Raw genomic sequence first — 25,969 nt, forward strand, 5'->3', positions numbered from 1 at the left:
TCGTGCGTGATGACGTCATCGTGACGGCGTACCCGGAAGTATAAAGGGCGAGCCGGCGCATTGAAACGGCAGTTATTGCTCTTCAGCATAGCGCTCTCTGTTGAAATTGTCTGTCTATTTACTGTTGTTTTGTCCAGTTGCAAAAGTGTGTGAATGATGGAAATGAATGTGAGAGAGTTTAAGCAGTGTGTGCATCCGTGTCCCTATTACATTTCGGGCTCAGATACACACCTGCTTTGTGTGCAGTGTATGGGTGTTGAGCATGCACGGGCGGCTCTCGAGGAAGTCACCTGTCAGCATTGTGAGATGCTCACACTCAGACTGCTCCGCTCTCGGCTGGCCGTGTTCGATGAGGCCGGTCAGCCTCGTGAGCCCCGTGGTTCTGGACCCGCGGTCGCTGAGGCGGCGCGGTGTCACAGATCATGGGGTTCACAGAAGGACTTATCAGCAGGATTTGGGACTGCTGCGGCACTTTCCCAATCCTTGCCTGATAGTTCTGAGGATCTTCCTCCCCGTGTGGAAGCCCGCACTGCGGCTTCTTCCCCCGGGGTTGAGGATCAGATGCTTATTCTCTCCGGTTCCGAGGAGCCGGATGAGTTTTGCATCGGGGTGGGTGGAGAAGCAGGAATTGTTTCATCGCTTCATCCATCCTCCCAAATGGAGCTGATTAAGGTGTTGACTCGTGCGGTGGCCAAGTTGAAGATCACTTGGCCACAGGAAGTGCCGGGAGTTCAGCCAACCAGTAGGCTGGACGACCGGTTCCTTTCTCGACGGGTTCAAACACCTCGCCGGGGTTTACCATTCTTCCCCGATCTACACACCGAGGTGTGTAGGTCTTGGAGGAAGCCCTATTCCTCGAGTGTTCCTCCAGTATTGGATTATTCCAATGTTCTGGGGGCGCGAGAGGCGGGCTATGGGACGATACCTCGGGTGGAAGAGGCTCTCATGAGCTATCTTTCGCCCGATTCTGCGTCGTCCCTCAAGACCCCGGCGCTACCCACCAAACCCTGTCGGGACACCTCATCGTTGGTGGGCAAAGCTTATATGGCGGCTGGGAAGAGCTCGATGAGGGCGACGGTCCCTCTTCGGAGGATGTGCTGGAACTACGGAGGGCTGCAGATTTGTCTCTCCGCATCACCAGAGAGACTATTGACCGTGCTATTGGCCGGTCCATGGCTTCTATGGTGACTGTGGAGAGACATCTCTGGCTGAATCTGTCGGGGATGAGGGAGAAGGATAAGACCTTCCTCCTAGATTTCGCCTTCTGGTCTATTTGGTGACGCGGTTGAGACCGTTGTCGCCAAATACCAGGAGGCGAAGAAGCAGTCAGCAGCCTTCCGCCAGTACCTCCCTCGCCACTCAGAGCCTGGGAAGGCGGCCCCTAGGGGGCAGCCTCAGCCGTCTACCAGCTCCTCGTACCGGCAGGTGCAGAAGGAGAGTGTCGCCTCTAGAGCCCCTCCTCCAGGAGCTTGGCAACAGAGGCGCCGGTCTCACCAGCAGTTCCTCCAGCGGTCTTCCGCTCCTGGAGGCGATCTGAAGAACGTACTCCAGGGCAGAAGGCTGCTGGGAAGAAGCCCTAGCTGCGGCTGGGCTTCTAAGGGCGGTCCCCCCAGCAGAAGAGCAACCGAGGTTGTTTCTTCTGCAGCGCCCTGGGGAAATCGATGTGGAATCCCGCCGTCTATGACGCTTCGGGCCACATCGATTTCCCGCGAACGCACGCTGCTCCAGCCGCCTCTAGAAAGACCTGCGGCTGGGTAGCTCACGCGTCCGCACACAGAGAATCATTACCAACTACTTCCTGCCGGTTATCCGCTTCAGGGGGTTGGGAATGAGGCTCGTGTAACACCTGACGCCAGCCTCGAGAGGCTGGTTCCCTTAGTAGATTATCTCGGCGCATGGAAATGCCTCCCGAATATTTCTACATGGGTCCTGCATACTGGTTTCAGTCTGAGGACTGGTTCGTCACGTCCCCACGCACGTTCACGAAGTGCATGGATGCAGCTCTGGCTCCATTAAGACTCCAGGGCATCCGTGTACTGAATTATATAGACGATTGGCTCACTTTGGCTCAGTCGTACGATATGGCAGTTCGGCACCGAGGTGTCGTTCTGGCCCGTATAAAGTGCCTGGGGCTGAGACTCGCCATCCTGAAGGACTACGTTCCTAGGGATTGTATGGGATTCGACGACGATGCGGGCATAACTGTCTCCCGCGCGAGTCGACACCATACTGGCGATGGTCTCGGGAATAAAGCTAGCACTGTGAAGCACCTTCAGAGAGTGCTGGGGCACATGGCAGCAGTGTCCAACGTGATACTTTTTGGCCTGCTGCACATGAGACCCCTACAGTGGTGGCGGAAGACCAAGGGGTTTTTCCCCCAGAGGGAATCCTTTCCGTATGATCAGGGTAACGCGCAGATGCCTTCGTTCCCTAGTCATATGGAAGAAACCTTGGTTACTCTCCGCAGAGGAGCAGCCGAGGTTGCTTCCTCTGCGGCGCTCTGGGGAAATCGATGTGGTAATCCCGCCGTCTATGACGCTTCGGGCCACATTGGTTTCCCGCGAACGCATGCTGCTCCAGCCGCCTCTGGAAAGACCTGCGGCTGGGCAGCTCGCCCGTCCGCACACAGAGAATTGTTCCCAACCACTCCTGCCGGTCATCCGCTTCAGGGGGTTGGGGACGAGGCTCGTGTAACACCCGACGCCAGCCTCGAGAGGCTGGTTCCCTTAGTAGATTATCTCGGCGCATGGAAATGCCTTCCGAATATTTCTACATGGGTCCTGCATACTGGTTCCTGTCTGAGGACTGGTTCGTCACGTCCCCACGCACGTTCATGAAGGTCATGGATGCAGCTCTGGCTCCATTAAGACTCCAGGGCATCCGTGTACTGAATTATATCGACGATTGGCTCATTTTGGCTCAGTCGTACGATATGGCAGTTCGGCACAGAGGTGTCGTTCTGGCCCGTATAAGGTGCCTGGGGCTGAGACTCGCTGTCCCGAAGGACTACGTTCCTAGGGATTGTATGGGATTCGACGACGATGCGGGCACAACTGTCTCCCGCGCGAGTCGACACCATACTGGCGATGGTCTCGGGAATAGAGCTAGCACTGTGAAGCACCTTCAGAGAGTGCTGGGGCACATGGCAGCAGCGTCCAACGTGATACTTTTTGGCCTGCTGCACATGAGACCCCTACAGTGGTGGCTGAAAACCAGGGGGGTTTCCCCTAGAGGGAATCCGTTCCGTATGATCAGGGTAACGCGCAGATGCCTTCGTTCCCTAGTCATATGGAAGAAACCTTGGTTTCTGTCCCTGGAGCCAATGTTGGGAGCGTCCTGTTCCCGGGAATCCGTTTCAACAGACGCCTCCCTCACTGGTTGGGGCGCGGTCAGGGATGACCGCTTCGCAGGGGGGTTTGAGGTCACGCCCTCTATGCAGACTGGCGCATCAAATTCTCCTGTGGTCCCAAAGGAAACTGTTGTCCATTGGGGCAATGTATGTCCCGGGGGTCCAAAATCAGGGAGCAGACATCCTGTCGAGGCAGGGGCTGAGGCCCGGGGAGTGGCGTCTCCACCCAGAGGTGGTGGAGGCCATGTGTGAGAGGTTCGGCCCAGTGGAAGTGGACTTATTCGCGTCTCGAGAGACGTCCCACTGTCCACTGTGGTGTTCCCTCACGCATCCAGCCCCGCTGGGGTTGGATGCCATGGTTCAGACGTGGCCGAGGCTGCGTCTGTACGCATTTCCCCCGATTGCTCTGCTCCCAGGAGTCCTGGAGAGGGTCCGCCAACAGGGGGTCAGCCTACTTTTTTGTAGCACCTCGTTGGCCGACGCGAGTTTGGTTCTCGGATATCATAGCTTTGCTGACAGGTCCTCCATGGCAGATCCCTCTGAGGAGGGATCTCCTATCTCAGGCAGGGGGCACTATATTTCACCCCCGGCCGGAGGTTTGGAACCTTTGGGTCTGGCCCTTGAGGGGGTCAGGTACCTAGAGACTGGCCTGTCGGCAGAGGTGATAGAGACCTTACTCAGTTCCAGGGCTCCATCTTCGAGGAGACTGTACAGCCCCAAGTGGTGAGCCGCTTGGTGCAGGGAGCGTGAGGTGGACCCAGTTAACTGGCCGGTGGCTTCAGTGCTGGAGTTCCTCCAAGATCGCTTCTCTGCGGGTCTAACCCCGTCCACACTCAGGGTGTCCGTGGATGCCATAAGGCTTTCCACACTCCTTTGGGTGATGGTCTTGGGTAGACACCATCTGGTTGTACAGTTCCCTGTGGGGCTCGGAGGATGCGGCCTGTGGCTCGTTCCAGAACTCCCAACCTGGGATCTGGTAGTGGTTCTCGAAGGCTGGCTGAGGCCCCCTTCGGACCATTGGAGTCGGATGAACCAAGGAACTTAGGATTGGTCAGTTCCTTGGTTCTTCAGGCATTACATCCCCCACCTCACGTGACGGCGGAGGACCTTCACTGTGAAGCACTTTTGAGTGCTGGGGCTCAGTGCAGCAGCGTCCAAGGTGAGACCTTCTGACCTGCTGCACGTGAGACCTTGACAGTGGTGGTTGGAAACCAAGGGGTTTCCCCCAGAGGGAATCTTTTTCATATGATCAGGGTAACGCGCAGATGCCTTCGTTCCATAGTTATATGGAAGAAACCTTGGTTTCTGTCCCAGGGGTCAGTGTTGGGAGCGTCCTGTTGCCGGGGAACCGTTTCAACAGACGTCTCCCTCATTGGCTGGGGGCGCGGTAGGCGCTAGGGTACTCCAGTCCTAGTTGTGCCCGGTCTCCAGCTTCACACTAGGGCAGGCACTACCCTCGGTAAAGGTCCCAAGGGCCGGTGTTGGGAGCGTCCTGTTGCCGGGAAACCGTTTCAACAGACGCCTCCCTTCATCGGCTGGGGCGCGGAACGAAAAGTAGTGGAGAAGTATCTCCCTACGGTGCTGGCGCTTGGGTATTTAAGGCCTAGTTGTGCCCGGTCTCCGGCTTCACACTAGGACAGGCGCTACCCTCGGTGTGGGCTAGTGGGTACTCGTTCCCCAAAGTGTCGTTCCGACGCAGTGAGAGTTCCCTCGAAAGGGAACGGCTCGGGTTACGTCTGTAACCCTTGTTCCCTGAGAAGGGAACGAGCACTGCGTCGCGTCACCACACCTCGGCACGCCTGGAGCGCATGCTTTAGAGCAATAGCTGCCGTTTCAATGCGCCGGCTCGCCCTTTATACTTCCGGGTACGCCGTCACGATGACGTCATCACGCACGACCAATCAGATTGGGCTAGTTTCTATACGGACTTCAGATTCGCTAGTGCTTAGGGAGTATCCCCAAAGTGTCGTTCCGACGCAGTGCTCGTTCCCTTCTCAGGGAACAAGGGTTACAGTCGTAACCCGAGCCGTTTTCCCTGTTACCTCTGGCTGTCGATCCAAGCGAAAAGGAACTCCAAATCCATCGATTGACATGTCGTGTCCCGATCACACTCGGGGAGCCACGTTTCAGTAAAAGCCATGATGCAGCAGTTCCTGAAGTCCTTCTGGTAACGAACATTTCCCTGAAGTTCGTTCACCTTGTTTCTCAGGGGCCGGACATTTCCCATAATAACCGAAGGGCAGAGGAACCCGGGTGAGCCGCTGCTTCCTCAGGCGTAATTTAACGCCACCTCGTTTGCCCCTCTTCCTCTTCTTTTCCCCACTCCTCGTACCATGAGAGTCTCTCCAAATAAAGTTAGGTAACTCTAGCATAAAGTCTGTTTCCCAAGCTAAACTAACAAGGTTTAGCTGTATTAATGTATCTCTGGAGTACTGTGTCCTCCCATGGCATACAGACCCACAGATATTGCAGGCAGACACAAAATAAACAGCGGCAGATATAGACATATGAATGGATTCCTGATATTTTAAATACTGTTGCCATGGTAACGTGTGAAAGTTAAAAAATGTTTGTTATCAATTGCATGTAACTCGACACACATCAGAGATGTCACTCAGTAGACATAGGCAAAGCCTCAGAAACGGGCGTGGTGGAGGGGCTTGGATCACAGAAGGGGAAGAGAAAGGCAACCCTACTGACTTTGTTTCTAAGCTGATCCCAGAGCTGCTCAGCCAAGACAACTTTAGCAGACCCATAAAAATTGACCGAGCCCACCGTAGACTGAGACCGAAGCCTCAGCCCAATGAGCGGCCACAGATCATCATTGCCAAGGTCCACAGCGATCAGGACGTGATCGACATACTGCAACTCAGCCATCAACAAGCACCCCTGCACTATCACGGTGAGAGAGTCTCCATTTTCCCCGACTACACGGCGGAGGTCTCGGCACAGCGGCAAGCCTAAACAAGCGTGAGGAAGCGGCTAACCGAAGCTGGTGCTAAATGTTCCTTGCGTTTGCCAGCCAAGCTCCATGTTGACTGCAACAACACATCAAAGATGTTTGTGTCACCAGCTGATGCGGAACGGTTTGCCAACTCTTTAGACCCAGCCTCTTAAATCCTATATATTATATATTACTATCAATGTGTATATATATACATATATATTTTCGGACTGGTTATTTTCATATCCGGTGTTTTGATAATGGTTCAGGTCTAACTTTTATTTTCAGCTGATCACTGATACAGCATAAGGCAACATTATGTGTTTGAATAACGTTACACACAGTGTGCTTTCTCGTGTACACAAAACTAGCACTGGGACAATATAATTTTTTGCCTTTGGTTCGTATCAATATTGATTTGTTTGGATTTGTAATACTGAGATTTTGTTTACGTTTCCTTGCTGCTTCCTTTATTCTTATTTTGTGGCCATTTCCACCGTTCTGTGTTCCTTCATTTGACCTCTGTAGCCCTCTTGGCCGTGTCACTGCACAGGTAATTGTGTGGTGAATTGTACCTGGCCTGTAGCAGTGCGTCATATACCATCAGTGAAATAAATGATTGCAGGTGCTGTGGGTTCGGAGCAGGAGGGCTAGTTGCTCTTTTGGTGGTGGGTCTTTATGAGACACAGAGCATGGTTTACACCCTATAGTGATTGACCCTTGATTGAAGTGAGAGTGTGTGTGTGTGCAGTGTAGTGCACGTGTGGGTGCTCCTAGACCAACGTTGAATTTAGCGATGTGTGGCACTAGCTCACCCTGCTTCTGGTAACCACGAGCCCTGCGAGTCCCCGTGCCTCTGCCTCGATCTAACCCCCCACAAAGGGTTACTTCAGGCAGTAGCACGGGTGATTTGAGGGTTACGGTGAGCGCGCTTCACCCAGGGAACCAACCCCCGGGGAACCCTCACTCCTCACGCACTCTGCAGCCAGTTGAGCTTCCGTTGGAACGGGCTGGGCCATCCACGAGGTGTGCACCAACTGTATCCTTCGGGGCTCCCCCCGATGACCAGATGTCCATCGCTGCATCGGAGGGAGGGTCAGAATTCTCCGGAGATGACGTGTCGGCACAGGGGGCTCCTTCGGGAAGATTCGCTGTGCCCGATACCGATCCGGAAATGATGGCCATGCTTTCCCGGGCCGCCGAGAGAGTCGGGCTCGTGTGGAACCCTACACCGTGTCCCGAACCCTCAAGGCTGGATGATTGGTATCTCGGGGTGGCCCGTGCTGGTTCTCAGCGCCCCACCCCGGTTCCTTTCTTCCCGGAGGTGCACGAGGAGCTCACTAGCTCATGGACGGCACCTTTTACTGCCCGAAACCGACCTAGTGGATCCTCCTCCCTCACCACCCTCGATGGCAGACCTGCAAAGGGATACACACAGGTTCCTCCCGTGGAACGGGCCGTTGCTATGCAACTGTGCCCTAACTCCACTTCCAGGGGGAACCCGTGTCTCCCCTCCAGGGCCTGTAGGTACTCTTCCGATCTGATCGGGAAAGCCTACCAGGCTTGTGGAGAGGCAGGCTCCGCCTTACACGCTATGGCGTTGTTGCAGGTCCATCAGGCACTGAAGACCTTGCACGAGGGTGGTCACGATCCCGCAGTTCTCCAAGAACTGAGAACCGCAACGGACCTTGCGCTTCGTGCGACGAAGGTTACGGCACGGGCAGTGGGTCGTGCGATGTCCACTATGGTGGTCCAGGAGCGCCATCTCTGGCTATGTCTGGCTGACATGCGGGAAACCGACAAGATCAGGTTCCTAAATTCCCCCGTGTCCCAGACTGGCCTCTTCGGCGACGCGGCCCAGAACTTCGCCCAACAGTTCTCGGCCGCACAGAAGCAGACTGAAGCGATCAGTCACATCCTGCCTCGGCGGTCAGCTGCTGTCTCCACCCCGCCGCTGGCAGCGCCTCAGACTGCTCGTCGCCGAGGGCGGCCGCCTGCATCTGCCACCGCTCCTGCGCCGCAGCAGCAGCCTCCACCCAAGCGACGTCATGGAGCCGGACGCAAGCAGGCCGCCCCGCCTGTCCAGACCCCTGCCAAGAAGAGGGGTGCCAAGAGTAAGGGCAAGCGGCCCTGAGACGGGCGACCCGGAGATGGGGAGGATTGCTCTTCAGGAGACGGTGACCGCACCGCTCCATCCCCCGGAGGAGGGCCGGGTGGAGAATCTTGTGTTCCGTTTTGTTTCTGTTCCGCCGCTGGTCCCAGCACCAGCGGTACCCAAATTTTCAATAAAAGAGCAATTTCCTCCATCTCTGGGTCCCAAGGGGGTGCGGAGAGTGATGGCCGGTCAAACGCCGGACCACACTCATCCTCCCCCCTCGCCAGCAGGCAGCAGTGGACGTCCTCCCCGCATCCCTCCTGCCCTCAGGTGGAATCAGGTAAGTGTTGCACAGCACACTCACACCCCGCTGTGGGCCGCCTCCACGAGACAGCCGCCCCAGCCTGGTACCTGCATTCCACCTCGCTGCCCCACGGTGGGTACGCCAGTGGTCCCTATGGTCCCGCTTGCACGGTCTGTGCGAGCCTGGCTAGAGCTCCGCAGTCCATCTCGCTGGCTCATTCGGACCATCAGGCTCGGCTATGCGATTCAGTTCACCCGGCGCCCCCCCAGGTTCAACGGCATCCTCTTCACTTCAGTGAAAGCTGCAGATGCCCATGTCCTGCGTGTGGAGATATCAGTCCTACTGGCGAAGGACGCGATAGAGCCGGTCCCTCCAGCCGATATGAAGACCGGCTTCTACAGCCCGTACTTCATAGTACCCAAGAAAACCGGTGGGTTACGACCTATCTTGGACCTGCAAGTCCTGAATCGGAGCCTCCACAAGCTACCGTTCAAGATGCTCACACAGAAACGCATTTTCGAGTGCATCCGTCCTCAAGATTGGTTTGCAGCGATCGACCTGAAGGACGCGTACTTTCATGTCTCGATTCTTCCTCGACACAGGCCGTTCCTGCGCTTTGCGTTCGAGGGTCGAGCATATCAGTACAAAGTCCTGCCCTTCGGGCTGGCCCTGTCCCCCCGTGTCTTCACAAAGGTCACGGAGGGGGCCCTTGTGCCCATGAGAGAACAGGGCGTTCGCATCCTCAACTATCTTGACGACTGGCTCATTTTAGCACAGTCCAGGGATCAGTTGTGCGAACACAGGAACCTGTGTGAGCATCACACCGGCCTGCCGCCAATCCTTCAGCCCAAGGTCAGACCCCTCATTCCTTCGGGCCGGAGTGCCCCTGGAACAGGTGTCCAGGCATGCTGTGGTTTTCACGGATGCCCCTGCCATGGGCTGGGGAGCCACGTACAACGGGCATGCAGTGTCAGGGGTTTGGACGGGCCCGCACCTGCATTGGCACATCAACTGCCTCGAGTTGCTAGCGGTGCATCTTGCTCTGAACCGCCTCAAAGGACGGTTACGGGGCAAAGATGTACTGGTCCGCACGGACAACACTGCGACCGTTGCGTATGTCAACCGACAAGGTGGTCTGCTCTCCCGTCGCATGTCGCAACTAGCCCGCCATCTCCTCCTCTGGAGTCAGAAGTGTCTGAGGTCGCTTCGGGCCATTCATGTCCCTCATCGGGCCGAACAACTTTTGTGCTCTATGTTATATGTCAGCCCAACAGGAAGTCAGCCATTATGGGTTGTTCGGAAAACGCATGCTCTGGAATTTGATATACTCCTCCTAGAAGATTCACCCAATCAGCGCCAAACTTGGTCAGCATGAAGTGAACATATTAAGGATGCTAAATTGCGAGCGGATTTTTGATATCTCAAACGGTTTGGCCGTGGCGAGGAGACAAATTTATGGCAAGAAAAGTGAAACAGGAAGTGTGTTATAAATTCTGCAAACATTGACTGATTTGGATGAAACTTCAGCTGTGTGTTCGTTTTAAGAGGCCGATCACATGGGTCTCACTATTGTGAGTCAAAGTTATAACGCTACCAACTGGCAGCAGGAAGTGTGTCATTTTCAAAATGCTTTATAATCATCATTTTATTTTTACCCGATTTACTTCAAACTTCATCAGTATGATTTCAAAACTTGAAAACTCATGAAACTCGACACACACATCAGACATGCTATCCAGTAGATTTGGGCAAAGACTTAAAAACGGGCGTGGTTCAGGGGCTAGTTGCGCCATCTTTTGACAAAAGTGGGGGGTTAGTTTTATCTACAGTCACCAAACTCAGTATATATATTGTTCTCTTTGAGCTGTCAGATATTTTGGTTTGAATGTAAATTTTTGGATAAATTTAAATTCATTGTTTGATGTAAATTAAATTAAGATTGTATGTTTGGTAATTGTACCTGTATTAATTTAAAATAAATGTACTATTTTTCAGATTCTGACGCCCTAGGTGAAATCCTTATTGGTGCCCCCATTGCAACATTGGTATTACTGGTATTAATTAACAAATACATACACACCAAATTATATTTGTATATATTTGTTAATAAGGATTCAAATTAATAGCCAGATGCCTGTTTAGCCCTAGGCCTATAATATATAGCCTATATTTGTGCAGTCCCTAGTTGCTAAGAAATTGTTCTCAGACATAACTACATAATTATTATGTGTTATTAGTACATTTCACATGAAAGTAATAAGAATAAATACTGATTCAGTGTGGGTTTTGTTACTCATTGATGCGTGAACTTCCCTCTGTGTGTATAACGCGACCTTTGCCCTCTGTGTGTACGACACTGCTTGCATTAAGCACTATTAGAACTGAATGAATCGATCAAGCATCAACACCATCCGTAAAGATGCGTTACATTCGTCAACGTGATTTAATAAAGGATGTGTTCATGTTGTGAATTTGTACATTTTATTATACCATTTTTAAATTGGCTTTTATATGGGACAATTACAAAACACGCTGATTCTTTTAACAATGCATTGGCGCAAAAACCTTTTAGAGGAGCAAGAGAAGAAAGGAGTTTTTTGGAGGAGTTTTATTTTATGGTTAAAAAAAGTGTTACCTTGCCAAAGCATTGAGCGAGTTCTGATCTGATGCTGTTGTTGAGGCTCCAAACACAAACCTCTGACTGTAGCTCACTCTGATCTGATGCATAAAGGAATCGTCAGATTGACAGTTCTCTGATCCAATAGTGTGGGGGAACTAGTGGGGGCGGCAATAACATGTTAGGGTGGCCGTGACACGCTTTACACACACACATCAGTGCCAGATATGCGCTTATTGTCGCCCCCTACTGATGGCGCCCAAGGCCACCGCCTAGTTTGCCTATGCCTAAAAACGGCCCTGAATATATTTATTCTAAATCACACTCTACAGTATGTCTCTCTGTGCCCTCCCCTCAATGAACAGAAGATGTCAGTGTTGTTATTTTTGAAACGATCTTTCTCTATGCATCTGTGTGTTTGTGTGTGTGTGTGTGTGTGTGTGTGTGTGTGCCTGTTTATGTGATTTATGAGGACACAAATTTGTATAATGACATGGGTATTACACTGGTATTACAATGTAATCATGGTTTATGAGGACATTTAATGTGTCCACATAATAAAAATAGCTTTTAAAACATACTAAACAATGTTTTAATGATTGTGTGTGTGTGTGTGTGTGTGTGTGTGTGTGTGTGTGTGTGTGTGTGTGTGTGTGTGTGTGTGTGTGTGTGTGTGTGTGAGCTGCATTTTGATGGTGAAAAGATTACCTTTTTCATTGCTGTGTGCTTTGGCCTGCATTAAAGGATAAGAAAAATCTCATTCTGGATTTGAATAAAAAATGAATGTATAGAACCAGTTCAACCAGTGGATATCTCAAACGGTGATGCCAAGGCGAGGGATCTTTTTTTAAACTTTTTTTTTCAGATCAACATATCTATTTCTTTAAAATATTTATTTTGAATCTCCCCTCTCTCTCAGTGTGTCCTCCCCTCATTGCCTGCACTCCCCTCATTCACCAAAAGCCGGCAGCATTGAGTTTTAAATAGAGACATAACTTGCTTCTCTCTTTGTCTCTTTGCCTCCCTCTGTTTGTGTGTGTGTGTGTGTGTGTGTGTGTGGAGCGTGGGATGGGTGGCTGTCAGCTAAAGCATGCTTCTCTGGCTCTGTGTGTGTGTGTGTGTGGGGGGGGGGGGGGGGGGGGTGGCTGCAGCTGCTGTGACCTATGACATCCTATGACATGAAATGTCCTTTTCTCTTTGTTATATTGTACTTATTTCGTTTATTTTTTCAATGATAATGTATTTCTTGATACTTTATTGTGGTTGTGGAACAGCGCTTGTACACTCAAATGTTTGTTTATATGCTCATTTACCCCACAATAATCATTTTTGTCATTTGTAATAATGATTGTTCTATCATAATAAAAAAGAGTGAATGTAATTTGTGTATTTTTTATTTGATTAAAAAAAAGGAAAAACAAGGTAAATGTAAACATAAATATGGAGAAATAACTATCCAAAATAAGGAAATAAATATTTGTAAGAAACAAATGAAAGAACAACTGAATGCAAAACTATAAGAGAGAAAAGTGATCTATGAAGCTGCAAGCACTTACCTGGTGCTGTCACATTTGTCAGAGATGACAGATTGTAGCCACACTCGCTACAGAATTTGGGTGTCTTTTCTGAAGACACGTGCTTGCAGTTAGGACACTGCATTCTGAGATGATGTCTGCAAATAGCATAAGAATGAAGAAAGTGTTAACCATGATTACTCCTGAGTATGTGCACATAAAAGAGGAACGTCGGCACTGAACAACTAAGCATATTCAATATGGAGTGGAGGCTAAATATTTTTCCGCCGAGGGGCAGGAGATAATTATTCATAAGTACGAAAAGTATAAAATTGTATTTCAAGCTCAAAGTAAAACGATACTCGGTTACTTAACGTAACCTCGGTTCTCTCTAGAAGAGGGAACGAGTATTGCGTAAGTTCCTTACGCTACGGGAAAGTATTCTTTCTTCGAGATTTCTGAAAAACCCAAAATTATCCTTAATTTTGTAACATTGTCAACGCAGTGCGGCAGCCTGGCAGACCATAGCAGGCTATTCCAGCGTGCCATTGGCTGCTCTGCTGGCAACTGCAGCAGCCTATCGGTGAGCCCGCGTGACGTGGCGACCAATGAGGGCGCTTCGCGCCCACCTGGCTTCATTTGCCTACAGGTGGGGCGTGGCCACGTGTATATAAGCAGGGCTCACGGGCTGCATATTCGTTTTTCGTAGTTCTGAAGCGTAAAAGCCCGCGGGGCGCACGCCAAGGAACGCAATACTCGTTCCCTCTTCTAGAGAGAACCGAGGTTACGTTAAGTAACCGAGTATCGTTCTCTTACGAGAGGTTCTCTCGTATTGCGTAAGTTCCTTACGCTACGGGAACATATTGTCAACGCCGTGCGCGCCTCGCATACAGCATATGTATCCCAGGGAACCGGGGACCATAACACTGCTCGGGCAGGGTGGCCGGTAAAGGAAACGGGCCACCACATATACGGACACTTCGTTTGAACTGACGGGTGGTTACAACGGGTGGTTACAACACCCTGCCTTATGAATGAGGGAACGGCACCTGCCGGTCGCCTTCAAATTCACCACACCTTGTCTCATGAATGAGGGAACGGCAAGGCCGGTCGCCTTCAAATTCACAATATCTTGTCATATGAGTGAGGTAACGGCACCGCCGGTCACCTTCAAACTCACAATAGCTCTTTTCGTAAATGAGGGAACGGTACCGCCGGTCTCCTTCAAATTTACATAAGCCTTGTACCGAACTTACTACCAGTATGTGAGCTATGTCTGCGCAGAATCACCGGGCAGAACCAACAGCCTTATTGAACTGATAACACTTTCGCCTGTAAGGCAGGAACTTCCAGATTGTAAAATCTCACGAACGTAGACGGGGAGGCCCAGCCTGCCGCCACGCAAATATCGTGGATGGAAATCCCTCTGGCCCAAGCCCACGAAGAGGCCATGCCTCTGGTGGAGTGTGCTCTGACACCTAGCAGGCACTGCAGGTGTTTGGAAGCGTATGCAGTTGCAATCGCGTCCACTATCCACCTGGACAGGGTCTGTTTCGAGGAGGCGAGACCTTTAGCGCGCCCTCCAAACGAAACAAATAGCTGCTCAGAACGCCTGAAGGCGGCGGAGCGTGTGACATAAACCCTCAATGCCCTGACAGGGCAGAGGATATTGCCACCGTCCCCCTCGTCGGATGCTGGCAGAGCCGAGAGGGAGATAATCTGCGCCCTGAAAGGAGTGCCGATCGCTTTGGGGACATAACCATGCCTCGGTCTGAGAATGACCTTAGAGTCATTAGGACCGAACTCCATACACGTCGGGCTCACTGAGAGCGTGTGTAGATCCCCCACGCGTTTCACTGAAGCCAGAGCTATCAGGAACGCGGTTTTTAGCGAAAGGAACCTTGGTTCCACAGTCTCGAGCGGTTCAAAGGGATGAGCCTTCATGGCCTCTAGGACCAAGGCCAGATCCCAAATAGGAACCGATGGGAGCCGCGGGGGATTCATCCGTCTAGCTCCTCTGAGGAAACGGATGATGAGCTCGTTCCTTCCTAGCGTGCTGCCTAGCGTCGTCTGGGCGAACGCTGCTATAGCCGCTACATACACTTTGAGCGTGGAAGGGGACCTGCCCAGTTCCAAGAGCTCCTGGAGGAAGGAGAGCACCCGCTGGACCCCACATTGCTGCGGTTCCAATCCCTTGGAAGCACACCACTCAGTGAACACCGACCACTTAGAACTATATAACCGCCTCGTCGAGGGGGCTCTAGAGTGTGAGATCGTGTTCATAACCCCTTCGGGCAGGTCAACGGGTATCCGTTGGTCACCCATACATGCAGAGACCATCGCTCTGGATGGGGATGCCAAACTGACCCTCCTGCTTGAGAGAGGAGGTCTGCTCTCAGCGGAACTGGCCAGGGGGGTGAGTGCGACAGCTTCACCAGCTCTGGGTACCAAATCTGGTTCTCCCAGCGCGGCGCTATAAGGAGCACCGGGCGGCGCGTTTCCCTGATTTTCGCTATAACCTGGGTCAATAGGGAAATCGGCGGGAAAGCATACAGCGGGAGGCTGGGCCAAAGTTGGGACAGCGCATCCTCGCTTTTGGACAAGAACGTCGAGCAGCGGGCGTTCTCTTTTGTTGCAAAGAGGTCGAGCTCCGCTCTGCCGAATAGGCGCCATACCAGCTGGACTGTCTGGGGGTGCAGGGACCATTCTCCTGGGAGAATGAGGCCCCTGGACAGCTTATCCGGGCCCACGTTGAGGTGGCCCGGAACGTGCGCCGCTCTCAGCGAGCGCAGCGAGCTGTGTGCCCACACGAGCAGGCGTTCCGTCAGATTGCCCAGACACCTGGACCTGACACCGCCCTGCCGGTTCACGTAGGACACCACCGTGGTATTGTCCGACCGGACCAACACATGGTGTCCCCGTATAAACGGGAGAAACTGCTTGAGCGCGTTCTCTACCGCTATCATCTCCAAACAGTTTATGTGTAGGAGTTTTTCTCCGCTCGACCAGAGGCCCGAGGCCGGTCTGCCCTCGAAAACGGCGCCCCAACCCGAGGTGGAGGCGTCCGTCGAGATGACTTTGCGGTGTGAGATGGCTCCCATTGTCACTCCCCGCTGGTACCAGTCGGCTACTAACCAGGGCTCTAGGGCTGCAACACAGCCCTGAGTCACTCTGATCCTGAAACCTCCGGCAGCCCAGGCTCTGTGAGGCACTCGGGCGTTTAACCAGCGTTGCAGCGGGCGCATGCGCATTAAGCCCAGCTGGAGCACAGCTGCAGCTGAGGCCATACGTCCCATCATCCTCTGAAAAAGCTTGAGAGGTGCGATTTTGCCCGGCCGGAAGTACGCAGCCATGCGCCGAACTTGGCGCGTGCGTTGTGGTGACAGGCGGGCAGACATAGCCACAGTGTCCAGATTCAAACCCAGAAATGAGGTTGATTGCGTGGGCACTAATGAGCTCTTGGTCCAGTTGACCGTGAGCCCCAGGCTGTCCAAATGGCTGAGCAGCATTGCCCTGTGGGCGAGGAGCTCGGCCTCTGACTGCGCCAGGATGAGCCAGTCGTCCAAGTAGTTCAATATTCGCATCCCCCGGTTTCTCAGGGGAGCGAGGGCCGCGTCCATGCACTTCGTAAATGTACGGGGTGCTAGTGACAGGCCGAACGGAAGGACGGTGTATTGATAAGCCTGGCCGTCGAAGGCGAATCGTAAGAATGGCCTGTGACGCGGCGTTATCTTGATTTGAAAATATGCGTCTTTCAAATCTAGGGAAATTAGCCAGTCTCTCGGGCGAATCTGCGCGAGGATCTGCTTGGTCGTAAGCATCTTGAACGATCTCCTCAAAAGAGCTTTGTTCAGACGCCTCAGATCCAGAATCGGTCTGAGCGACCCGTCCCTTTTTGGCACGAGAAAATATCGGCTGTAAAAGCCTGACTCGCTCATAGAATGGGGAACCGGTTCTATAGCCCCTTTGCACAGCAGCGTGGCTATCTCCGCTCGAAGTAGATGTGCTACTTCTTCGCTCACTCTCGTCTCTATACGCGCACAGAAGCGCGGAGGGCGGCGAGCGAACTGCAGAGTGTAGCCGTGCTTCACTGTTCTCAGCACCCATTCTGATACACCTGGAATGGCTTCCCACGCTTTCGCGTGTGCCAAACGGGACAGAACGGCCTCTGGGCTCGAAACGCCGCGTTTCGCGGGTTTGACGGCCCGTATAAGAGGGGCGGGCGCGGTGCGCGCGCTCTCTGTGCTGTGGGCCAGCCGCTCGCTTTCGGTGGCTGGCCGCCTTACACACTGTGTCTCTACCGCTTTGAGCGGGGAATGTCTTGTGTGTGGCCCTACACTCATCGCTTCGGCCACCTTGGGCGGAAAACAAATGGTGTGTGGCGCGGCGCGTAGCGCCTGGGGCATAATGTTCGCGAAAATGTGTGAGCGCGTTTGAGCGGGCACAACTCTTACGCGTGGAACATGACCGGTTAAGAGTGGCTGTGTGACAGCGCGTGTGGTGGCTAGGCGTGGACGCAGACAAGCGGACACGTGACCTAACTCTAGCACTCGAGCGGCCGGAGGCCGCTTTATGTGAGTGGGGGACACGGGGTTTATTGTGCTTATGTGCAGGGGTGAACACAGAAAAGTGGGCACATTTACTGCATTTGAAACACATACGGCGTGAGCCGTGCAACCAGAAATAATGCAACTTTTGTGATTTCTCTGGTTCGCCGTAAAAACGGCGGTGGTTGACAGGCGAGAGGGCGTTTTTGCCGGCTCGTTGGCTGCGTGAAATTCCTCTGCAGCAGCCACAGTGGTGGGGGCTGACAGGAAAAAGAGTTTTGACGGTGGTCCGGCCGCAGCGGGACTTAACCGTCGTTTCTTGCCTCTGGCTAGGAGGGCTTTGGAGGCTCGGACTTCAGCACGATCCTAGGCCGGGGGCCCCGAGGGGGAGGCGGCTTACCGTGGCTGGAAGAGCGCGATCTGGGGCGGCCGCTCGGTCTTCGCTGAGACGAAGGGGGCCGCGCTGGGCGCTGCGTGGAGCTCGGTGCTGGCTGGTCGCGAGGACGGCGAGCAACGGAGCTACCGCTGGCGCCTGGGCGTCGAGGCAGGAAGAGGTTCATGGCCTGCGTCGTCTTCTGTACTTCGGAGAAACGGTCGACGATCCCCTTGACCGCTGGTCCGAAGAGCCCAGATGGAGAGAGCGGGGCGTTTAAGAAGGCCGCGCGCTCTGTTTCTCGCATGTCCGCGAGCGTGAGCCAGAGGTGGCGCTCAGCTACCGTGAGGGAGGCCATGGAGCGTCCGAGGGCCTGTGCTGCGGTCTTGGTAGCGCGGAGGGAGAGATCCGTCGCGCTTCGCAAATCCGTGATCAGCTCAGCGTCACAGCTCCTCTCGTCCAGATCACGGAGGAGATTGGCTTGGAGGATTTGCAGCACGGCCATAGAGTGCAGAGCAGACGCAGCTTGACCGGAGGCAGCGAAAGCGCGGCCGATCAGCGATGACGTCACTCTGCAGGCCTTAGACGGGAGGGCAGCCTTTGAGCGCCAACCAGAAGGCGGGCAAAGGTGCGCTGCGACCGCCTCTTCCACCGGAGGGATAGCATTGTAGCCTTTCTCAGCCGCGCCGTCAACTTGTGAGAGCGTCGAAGAAGCCTGAGACAAGACCCTCGCGGAGAATGGCGCGTTCCAGGACTTCGCGAGCTCCTCGTGAAGCTCTGGCAGAAAGGGTGCAGTCCTGGCGGTGGGCGCACGGCGGCGACTGTTCAGGAAGCATCCGTCGAGCCGATTCGGCGCTGCCACCTTAGGCGGGGCCCATTCGAGGCCTAGCTGCTCGACAGCCCGGGTGAGAAGGCGCAACAGTTCGGCGTCCTCACCCGCTCGAGAGCGTCCGGAGGCTCGGACTGAAGAGGTCGCGGAAGACCATTCCTCGCTGTCGGAAGCCATGATGGAGCAGCGGTCGGCGCGTTCCGCGGCCGCATCCGCCTCATCCCCAGAGGCGGCAACAGAAATGGCGGCCTGGGGTGGGGGCGGGGAAGGCGAGAGTGAAGCGGGCGGGAAGGGTTCCGGCGAGCTTCTCTCGGCCAACTCCGGAGTCCGCTGCGAGCGGCGCTTTTTCCTGCGCGGCTTAGCAGAGACTGGAGGGATGTCATCTTCGAACTGATCGAGTCGAGCCCGCAGGGTCGACATCGTTAGTTCTTCGCACTCCGGGCATCCGCCGGCGAGAAGTGCGGCGGCGGCGTGATCACGGCCCAGGCAGAGAGCGCAGATCACATGGCGGTCCCCGGAACTGAGCTGCGCGTGACACGAGCCGCAGGTGGAACGAGACATTTTTAGAAAAACGCTCGGCTCTTTTTGTGAAAGTGTGACGCAGCGGCGACAACACTGAGCAATAAAAGGATATAATGCTGCCGGATAGCAGAGCAGGCACGGATGGCTGAAGGTGGCACGATGCTGCCGGCTTCTTCAGGCACTGTCCTCTGCTTGCTCGTCTGCACGTTCAACGGCGGCGGGTTCCAGATCCAGCGATGCGAAGGGCTTCGCTGAAGAAAAGAAAATCGAATATGCAGCCCGTGAGCCCTGCTTATATACACGTGGCCACGCCCCACCTGTAGGCAAATGAAGCCAGGTGGGCGCGAAGCGCCCTCATTGGTCGCCACGTCACGCGGGCTCACCGATAGGCTGCTGCAGTTGCCAGCAGAGCAGCCAATGGCACGCTGGAATAGCCTGCTATGGTCTGCCAGGCTGCCGCACTGCGTTGACAATGTTACAAAATTAAGGATAATTTTGGGTTTTTCAGAAATCTCGAAGAAAGAATACTTTCCCGTAGCGTAAGGAACTTATGCAATACGAGAGAACCTCTCGTAAGAGAACTGTCTCTGCTGCCAAAGCAAGAGAAGACTGTTGGAGAAGATTTCTGATTGCGTTAATGCACAAGTTAAACAAATACATTCGGTAACACTTTACTTGAAGGTGTGTGCATAAGACTGACGTGACACCATCATAATCATGACATGATGTATGTCATGAACATGAAGGAGTTTTTATACATGTTTATGACGACTGTCATTCGCTCAATTATGTCATTTTTAATGCAAAGATGACATTATTTGAGATGTCTTTGTCATGACAACTTGACATTTCCAAGACAACATAACCTGTCATAAACATGACATAGCAGATTAATGATCAAACTTAAAACACTACTTAGCTTTATGGGTTAACATTACATAAAACTGTCATAATAATAATAATAATAATAATAATAATAATAATAATAATAATAATAATAATAATACGTTTAATTTATATAGCTCCTTTCCCAGGCTCAAGGACGCTTTACAAGCAGTAACAGAATATACAGTCAATTCACATAGTCATAACAGTCATTCCATATAGTTAATAATCATTAGGTGACAGTAGACATTTGCCTAGTCCAGGAATAGATATGAGATGCAGTCGCAAATCATAATACAATTATGAACAGGAAGCAGAGATACAGGACATAATTATTAAGTAATCAAAATCAAAATCAAGTGGAACACAGAACATAAAAACATTTGAGAAGAAACAGCTAGTAGCATAGGATAAGGAGTACATTACGACTGAAAGTATTGGGTAGGTTTTGAGTTGTGATTTAAATATAGAGAGTGAGGTTACAGTCCTTACTGCCAGTGGTAGAGAGTTCCATAGTTTAGGTGCAATGAAGGAAAAAGACCTGCTACCCATTGATGACAAACGAAGATATAATTTTGTGCTGCTAGAAATGCCTAACATTACTGTAAAACGATGTAATGTTTTAAATCCTGCAAACTTGCTCCCCACGGAACGAGACGGAGAGCCACACTGTTGTGTTTCAGCTTTGGAACAGATATGTAGTCCAAGACCAGACTTGACAGACGAGGCTTTACCCAACAGTGACATGATTCTTTATGTGGATGGATCTTCCAGCAAAGATGCTTTTGGCAAAAACAGAGCTGGTTATGCAGTTGTTTCATTAACTAAGGTTCTGGAACAACAACCACTGCCATCACATTTTTCTGCACAAGCTGCTGAATTGGTTGCTCTAACTGCAGCATGCAAATTGGCCAGTGGCCAACGTGTTACAATTTACACTGACTCAAGGTATGCTTTTGGCGTTGTACATGACTTTGGCTCATTGTGGAGACATCGAAAGTTTTTGAAAGCAGATGGCAAGCCAATATTGAATCACCTGCTAGTGGGTCAATTGTTGGATGCGTTGATGTTGCCAAAAGAAGTGGCAGTGTGCAAATGTCTGGCCCATACCTCAGGCAGTGATGATGTTTCTAAAGGAAACAGACAAGCAGATTTAGCTGCAAAGGCTGCGGCTCTGCTTCCTGTTCAGATAACCACAGCAACACGGCTAGACGAGGAAATGGGGGACATAGAAGCGATGCAGTCACATGCATCCGCTGACGACAAGAGGAAATGGAGAGATGCAGGCTGTGTGTATAAAAATAATCAGTAGTGGGGCCCCAATGAAAAAACATGTTTACCTTCTCATTTCTTTCAGGCATATGCGAAACTGACACACGGATTGGACCACGCTTCCAAGACGGGAATGTTTTCCATTATGAAAAATAACTGGTTTACCAAAGGTTTTTCCACAGTGGCAGCAGATTTTTGCAGCAGATGTCTGATTTGCGGAACGAACAATGTGGCCAGGGGTCAGGCAATGAGACAGGCGGGGCATCCCAGGCCACCAAGACCATTCTCCCATGTAATGCTTGATTATATTGAATTGACACAATCAGATAAAAATAAATACTGCATAGTTGCTGTAGATCTTTTTTCAGGATGGATTGAAGTCTTGCCAACATCAAAAGCAGATGCACAGGGGGTGGCAAAATTACTCCTACAGGAGATTGTCCCACGATGGGGAATCCCTGAAAGTTTGTCAAGTGACAACGGCTCACATTTTGTAAACAGTGCAATTACAGCAGTGGAAGCGTTTCTGGGTTCTCCCTGGAAACACTTTTGTTCCTATCATCCGAAATCAGCAGGAGTGGTAGAGAGACAGAACCAGGTTCTGAAAAACAAACTGGTAAAAATTTGCAATGAGACAGGGCTTTCATGGCCTAAGGCTCTGCCCATTGCTTTGACTTATATGAGAATGAGGAAGTGGGGGCGAGCACAGCTCTCACCATTCAAGATTATGTTTGCTCGTCCTCCTCACATGGGCTGGGAACCATACAAACCTAGACCACTGCCTGACACCACTTTTTGTGAACATGACATGTTGCAATATTGTGTTGAACTGGATAAGGTGTTCTGTGATATCTCAAAACAGGTACAGGCAGCAGCTCCAGAGCCAGCTGAGACAGCCCTGCACAGCATCAGGCCAGGTGATTTCGTGCTGATAAAGGATCTGAGGCGGAAACACTGGAGAGCAAAGAGGTGGCAGGGGCCATTTCAAGTTTTGCTGACAACTCACACTGCGGTGAAAGTCGAGGAGAGGGCTCCGTGGATTCATGGGACGCACTGTCGGAAGGTGCCAGCTCCTGCTGGAGCTGCAACGGAGAAGGAATCCCAGGCATCAGCTCATGCGGTAGCTGCAACGGGAGAAGAATCCCAGGCATCAGCTCATGCGGTAGCTGCAACGGAAGAAGAATCCCAGGCATCAGCTCATGCGGTAGCTGCAACGCAAGAAGAATCCCAGGCATCAGCTCATGCTGTAGCTGCAACGGAAGAAGAATCCCAGGCATCAGCTCATGCGGTAGCTGCAACGGAAGAAGAATCCCAGGCATCAGCTCATGCGGTAGCTGCAACGGAAGAAGAATCCCAGGCATCAGCTCATGCGGTAGCTGCAACAGAAGAAGAATCCCAGGCATCAGCTCATGCGGTAGCTGCAACGGAAGAAGAATCCCAGGCATCAGCTCATGCTGTAGCTGCAACGGAAGAAGAATCCCAGGCATCAGCTCATGCTGTAGCTGCAACGGAAGAAGAATCCCAGGCATCAGCTCATGCGGTAGCTGCAACGGGAGAAGAATCCCAGGCATCAGCTCATGCGGTAGCTGCAACGGGAGAAGAATCCCAGGCATCAGCTCATGCGGTAGCTGCAACGGGAGAAGAATCCCAGGCATCAGCTCATGCGGTAGCTGCAACGGAAGAAGAATCCCATACACAGCCAACGAGCACCAAACAGGGTACAGACTAAAAAGTGCGGCGTGTCATCCTGTAAGTTTCCAATTCGGAAACTGTCATCTTTGGAGAGAGGACGAATCACTAATAAAGGACGATTCAGCTATTCTAGGCATAGTCAGAACTGTGCCAAGAACTTTGTGGAATTTTGACGGTGTGGGCATTGGAGTGACTTGTCTAATAATAGCCACCAGACCTGCCCTGAGACCAACAATACATAGGGAGACGGGGCTCATATCTTTTTCACAACAACATTTTCTTGCCTGGCGAGGTTGTAAAGTGTGGCAATATGTTACCGAATCTTATCCTCTTAACTAGTCTGGCCAAAGGCCTAGCACAAGATGGTAGCATACAGGTGCAAATGACAAAGGGGAAAGGAAGTAAATTGATTATAATATGTGATCCTATTTCAGCAGCAGGACCTGGGTATAATCCAACCCGTTTGAGCAAATGGGGTAAAGCCACATATTTTTATAAGGATCCATGTGAATAACAAATGTATAACATCAGATGGTATATTTATTGCGTGCCCAGGTAACAACGATGATCTCAGAGAAACAACGGCTGGAACAGTATGGGTCTGCGGTCAAACTGCTTTCCACTCCCTTCCCAAAAACTGGATGGGGTGCTGTTATCCAGGACTTTTAGATGCAGGAACGGACGTTTATCAAAATAAAGAAAATGACGACAATACGCAAACTTCTACGAGATCAAAAAGAAGCTTAGCTGATGAGAAGATACCGATAATGTTTCAAGGTACCAAACTTTGGAATCCTTGGACGAGTAGAATATCTATGACCGGATGGTCTTTCCTTGTCGGGGTGGGTACGGCTGCTAGCTTGTTAAAAATAAATGGCTTAGCTTGGCAGGTATTACGCTTAGCAAACGAAACTGAAGAGGCGTTAGGAAACCTGAACGTTGAACTTAAAGGAATACGCGAAGCCTTTATACAACACCGACTCGTACTTGACATAATTACGTCAGAACGAGGGGGTGTGTGCAAAATGTTAGGGACTTCCTGTTGTTTCAGTCTGCCTGACGTCTATCAAAATGTAACCGACATAATAGAGCACATGAAAATGGCCGTGGCCTCTCCACCAGAACTGTCATCTTCCCTGGATGTTTGGTTTTCTGGTCTCCAGGGGTGGACTAAATGGGTGATAAGTACAGTTATGCCAATAGCATGTTTGATTTTGATTTTGGTTTTGATGATCCCATGTTTAATAAATTGTATCTCTGCAATCACTGCTAGAGCAGTGTCTACCACGATGGTTAGAATAACTGCAGGGGAATACGTCACAATGATGCGTAGGGCACCAGAGGCGGATGCCACAGTGCCTGAGATTGAGGAACACGAGGATGAGAACGTACATGAGAACGAACATGCGTTTGACTAAGAAATGAAGTAGCCATGGGAAAAATTTACTTGTTGTAAATTACTATGATTATGGAGAAGTAAATGTCAAATTTTGTGTGTATGTTCTTTAAAAATGAACATGGGGTGGATTGTGAAGGAAATTTTACATTTAGATAGGTTTTTGACTCTTAGATGTGTTTTTACTTATAGATGTGAATCTTTTACTCCTAGATGTGTATCACTTGTTAACATTGAACATTTAACATTGAACATGTATTTGTCATTATTAAAGATATGTAACCAAGCTTTTAGAAGTGCATAAGTTAGGACAAGCTTGCAGGAACAAAATGTTCTGGGTGATAGAAAACTCAGTAGCAAGGAAACTACAAAAGGTCAAAGTGACCTATTGTACTTCAAGTGTGAAAAGTATGTGCGCAGCTTCGATCAAATTAGCGATAGGCAGAATGTGTGGAAATGGGTATTGTGCTGTCTAGTTAGAATTTATGTTAGACAAGGGGCCTTGAACAAAGATGTTTCCTTTTAAGGTAAACAAGACTGGATACAGACATTCTCTGTATGTGAACTGCCAATTTCTTGCAATAAATAAAAACATTTTGATACTTTGACTTTTCAAAGATTTGCATTTGTTTCCTCCCTCCTCATTTTTCGAATCGAATTATTTCCACAACAGGAGAAGTTGGTTTTGTGGTGGTACTCACTCCTTTCTGATAGTGGCTATATTGTGCAGAATGGCACATGCAGCCACTAACTGTGATGCCCGCTTTGGTGACACTCTTAAGCGTCTAAGGCATTTGAAATGTGCCTTCAGGATGCCATCTCGATCTTGACCCTGGTTTTACTTAGGGCCACATTGAAGCAGTTTTTTGGCCCTGTCTGGGAGTCAGGATAGGGGGTTAGCAAAAACCTCTGGCATGCATAACCCCTGTCTCCTACCAACAGCCCATCAAAAAGCCCTGACATTTGGCATCCAAGCTTAGTTTAAAAGAAGAATACTAAAAGAACACTTGAATAAACGTATTTTTCGTAAGCGTAGGTAGACATACTCAGAACTCTTTTGTCTTTTGTAATTTTAATAAAATAACAATATAAGAACAAATTATACACACATTTAGGAAAAGTCAGGGTACTATAGATATATGGGTTTAATTTCAACAAAGTTATTACATTGCAAAATTTAAAAACGGTCAACATGACCGCCTTGGTAGTTCTAGTGTTAAGGAGACTTATCATTGTACGTGTGTAAATGTTTGATCATTTGTCATAAAACCTCAGAATTTCATTATTTTGCATTATGTTCATGATGACCAAAGGCACTTTTATAGTGATTTTGACCCAGACAGGACAAAAAGGGATTTTTTTTCATCGAGTAATCAAATTTAATCGAGGAATCATGACAGCCTTAATGTACACTGTAATGGATTATAAAATAATACACAGTTAAGATTTTGAAATGGTTTGAACTCAAAATAGTATTTTCAGTGGCTTTGTTTTAAAAAGTGGTTGGGACAGGAGTGGGGGGTGGGGAGTGTAACAATAACAATTGCAGAAAAAAATAACATTACAATGTCCAGAAATCAATTTCAATAGTACATTGAGTTTAATTTATCGACATGGAAGTCATGTTTAA

The 25,969-nt window shown here is 50.8% G+C and overlaps 2 protein-coding genes across 2 annotated transcripts in view; one reads left to right on the forward strand and one right to left on the reverse strand.

Moving 5' to 3' along the window:
• LOC307136871 (E3 ubiquitin-protein ligase rnf213-alpha-like) overlaps window positions 1-25,969 on the reverse strand; it is a 418,045-nt gene that overhangs the window by 386,705 nt on the left and 5,371 nt on the right. Inside the window, exon 2 of the mRNA XM_079834193.1 lies at window positions 12,866-12,981. Within this exon, the coding sequence (XP_079690319.1) occupies window positions 12,866-12,968 (103 nt within the window). The 5' untranslated portion in view covers window positions 12,969-12,981. The remainder of the gene's footprint in view (window positions 1-12,865; window positions 12,982-25,969) is intronic.
• LOC307137233 (uncharacterized protein) lies at window positions 21,241-24,946 on the forward strand. The gene is made up of 2 exons (XM_079834752.1): window positions 21,241-21,543; window positions 22,114-24,946. Exons 1-2 carry the CDS (start codon window positions 21,385-21,387, stop codon window positions 22,978-22,980), a joined length of 1,026 nt encoding a protein of 341 aa, XP_079690878.1. The 5' UTR covers window positions 21,241-21,384; the 3' UTR covers window positions 22,981-24,946.

The sequence above is a fragment of the Gobio gobio genome (assembly GCF_949357685.1).
Source record: "Gobio gobio genome assembly, chromosome: 14".
Classification (NCBI taxonomy): domain Eukaryota; kingdom Metazoa; phylum Chordata; class Actinopteri; order Cypriniformes; family Gobionidae; genus Gobio; species Gobio gobio.

What these genes read in the sequence shown, in the direction of transcription:
- LOC307137233 (XM_079834752.1), top strand. Translation starts at nt 21,385, where the DNA reads ATGTTTTCCATTATGAAAAATAACTGGTTTACCAAAGGTTTTTCCACA. An exon ending in CACCAAGACCATTCTCCCAT is followed by an intron (nt 21,544 to 22,113) that starts GTAATGCTTGAT and finishes ATCTCAAAACAG; the next exon opens with GTACAGGCAGCAGCTCCAGA.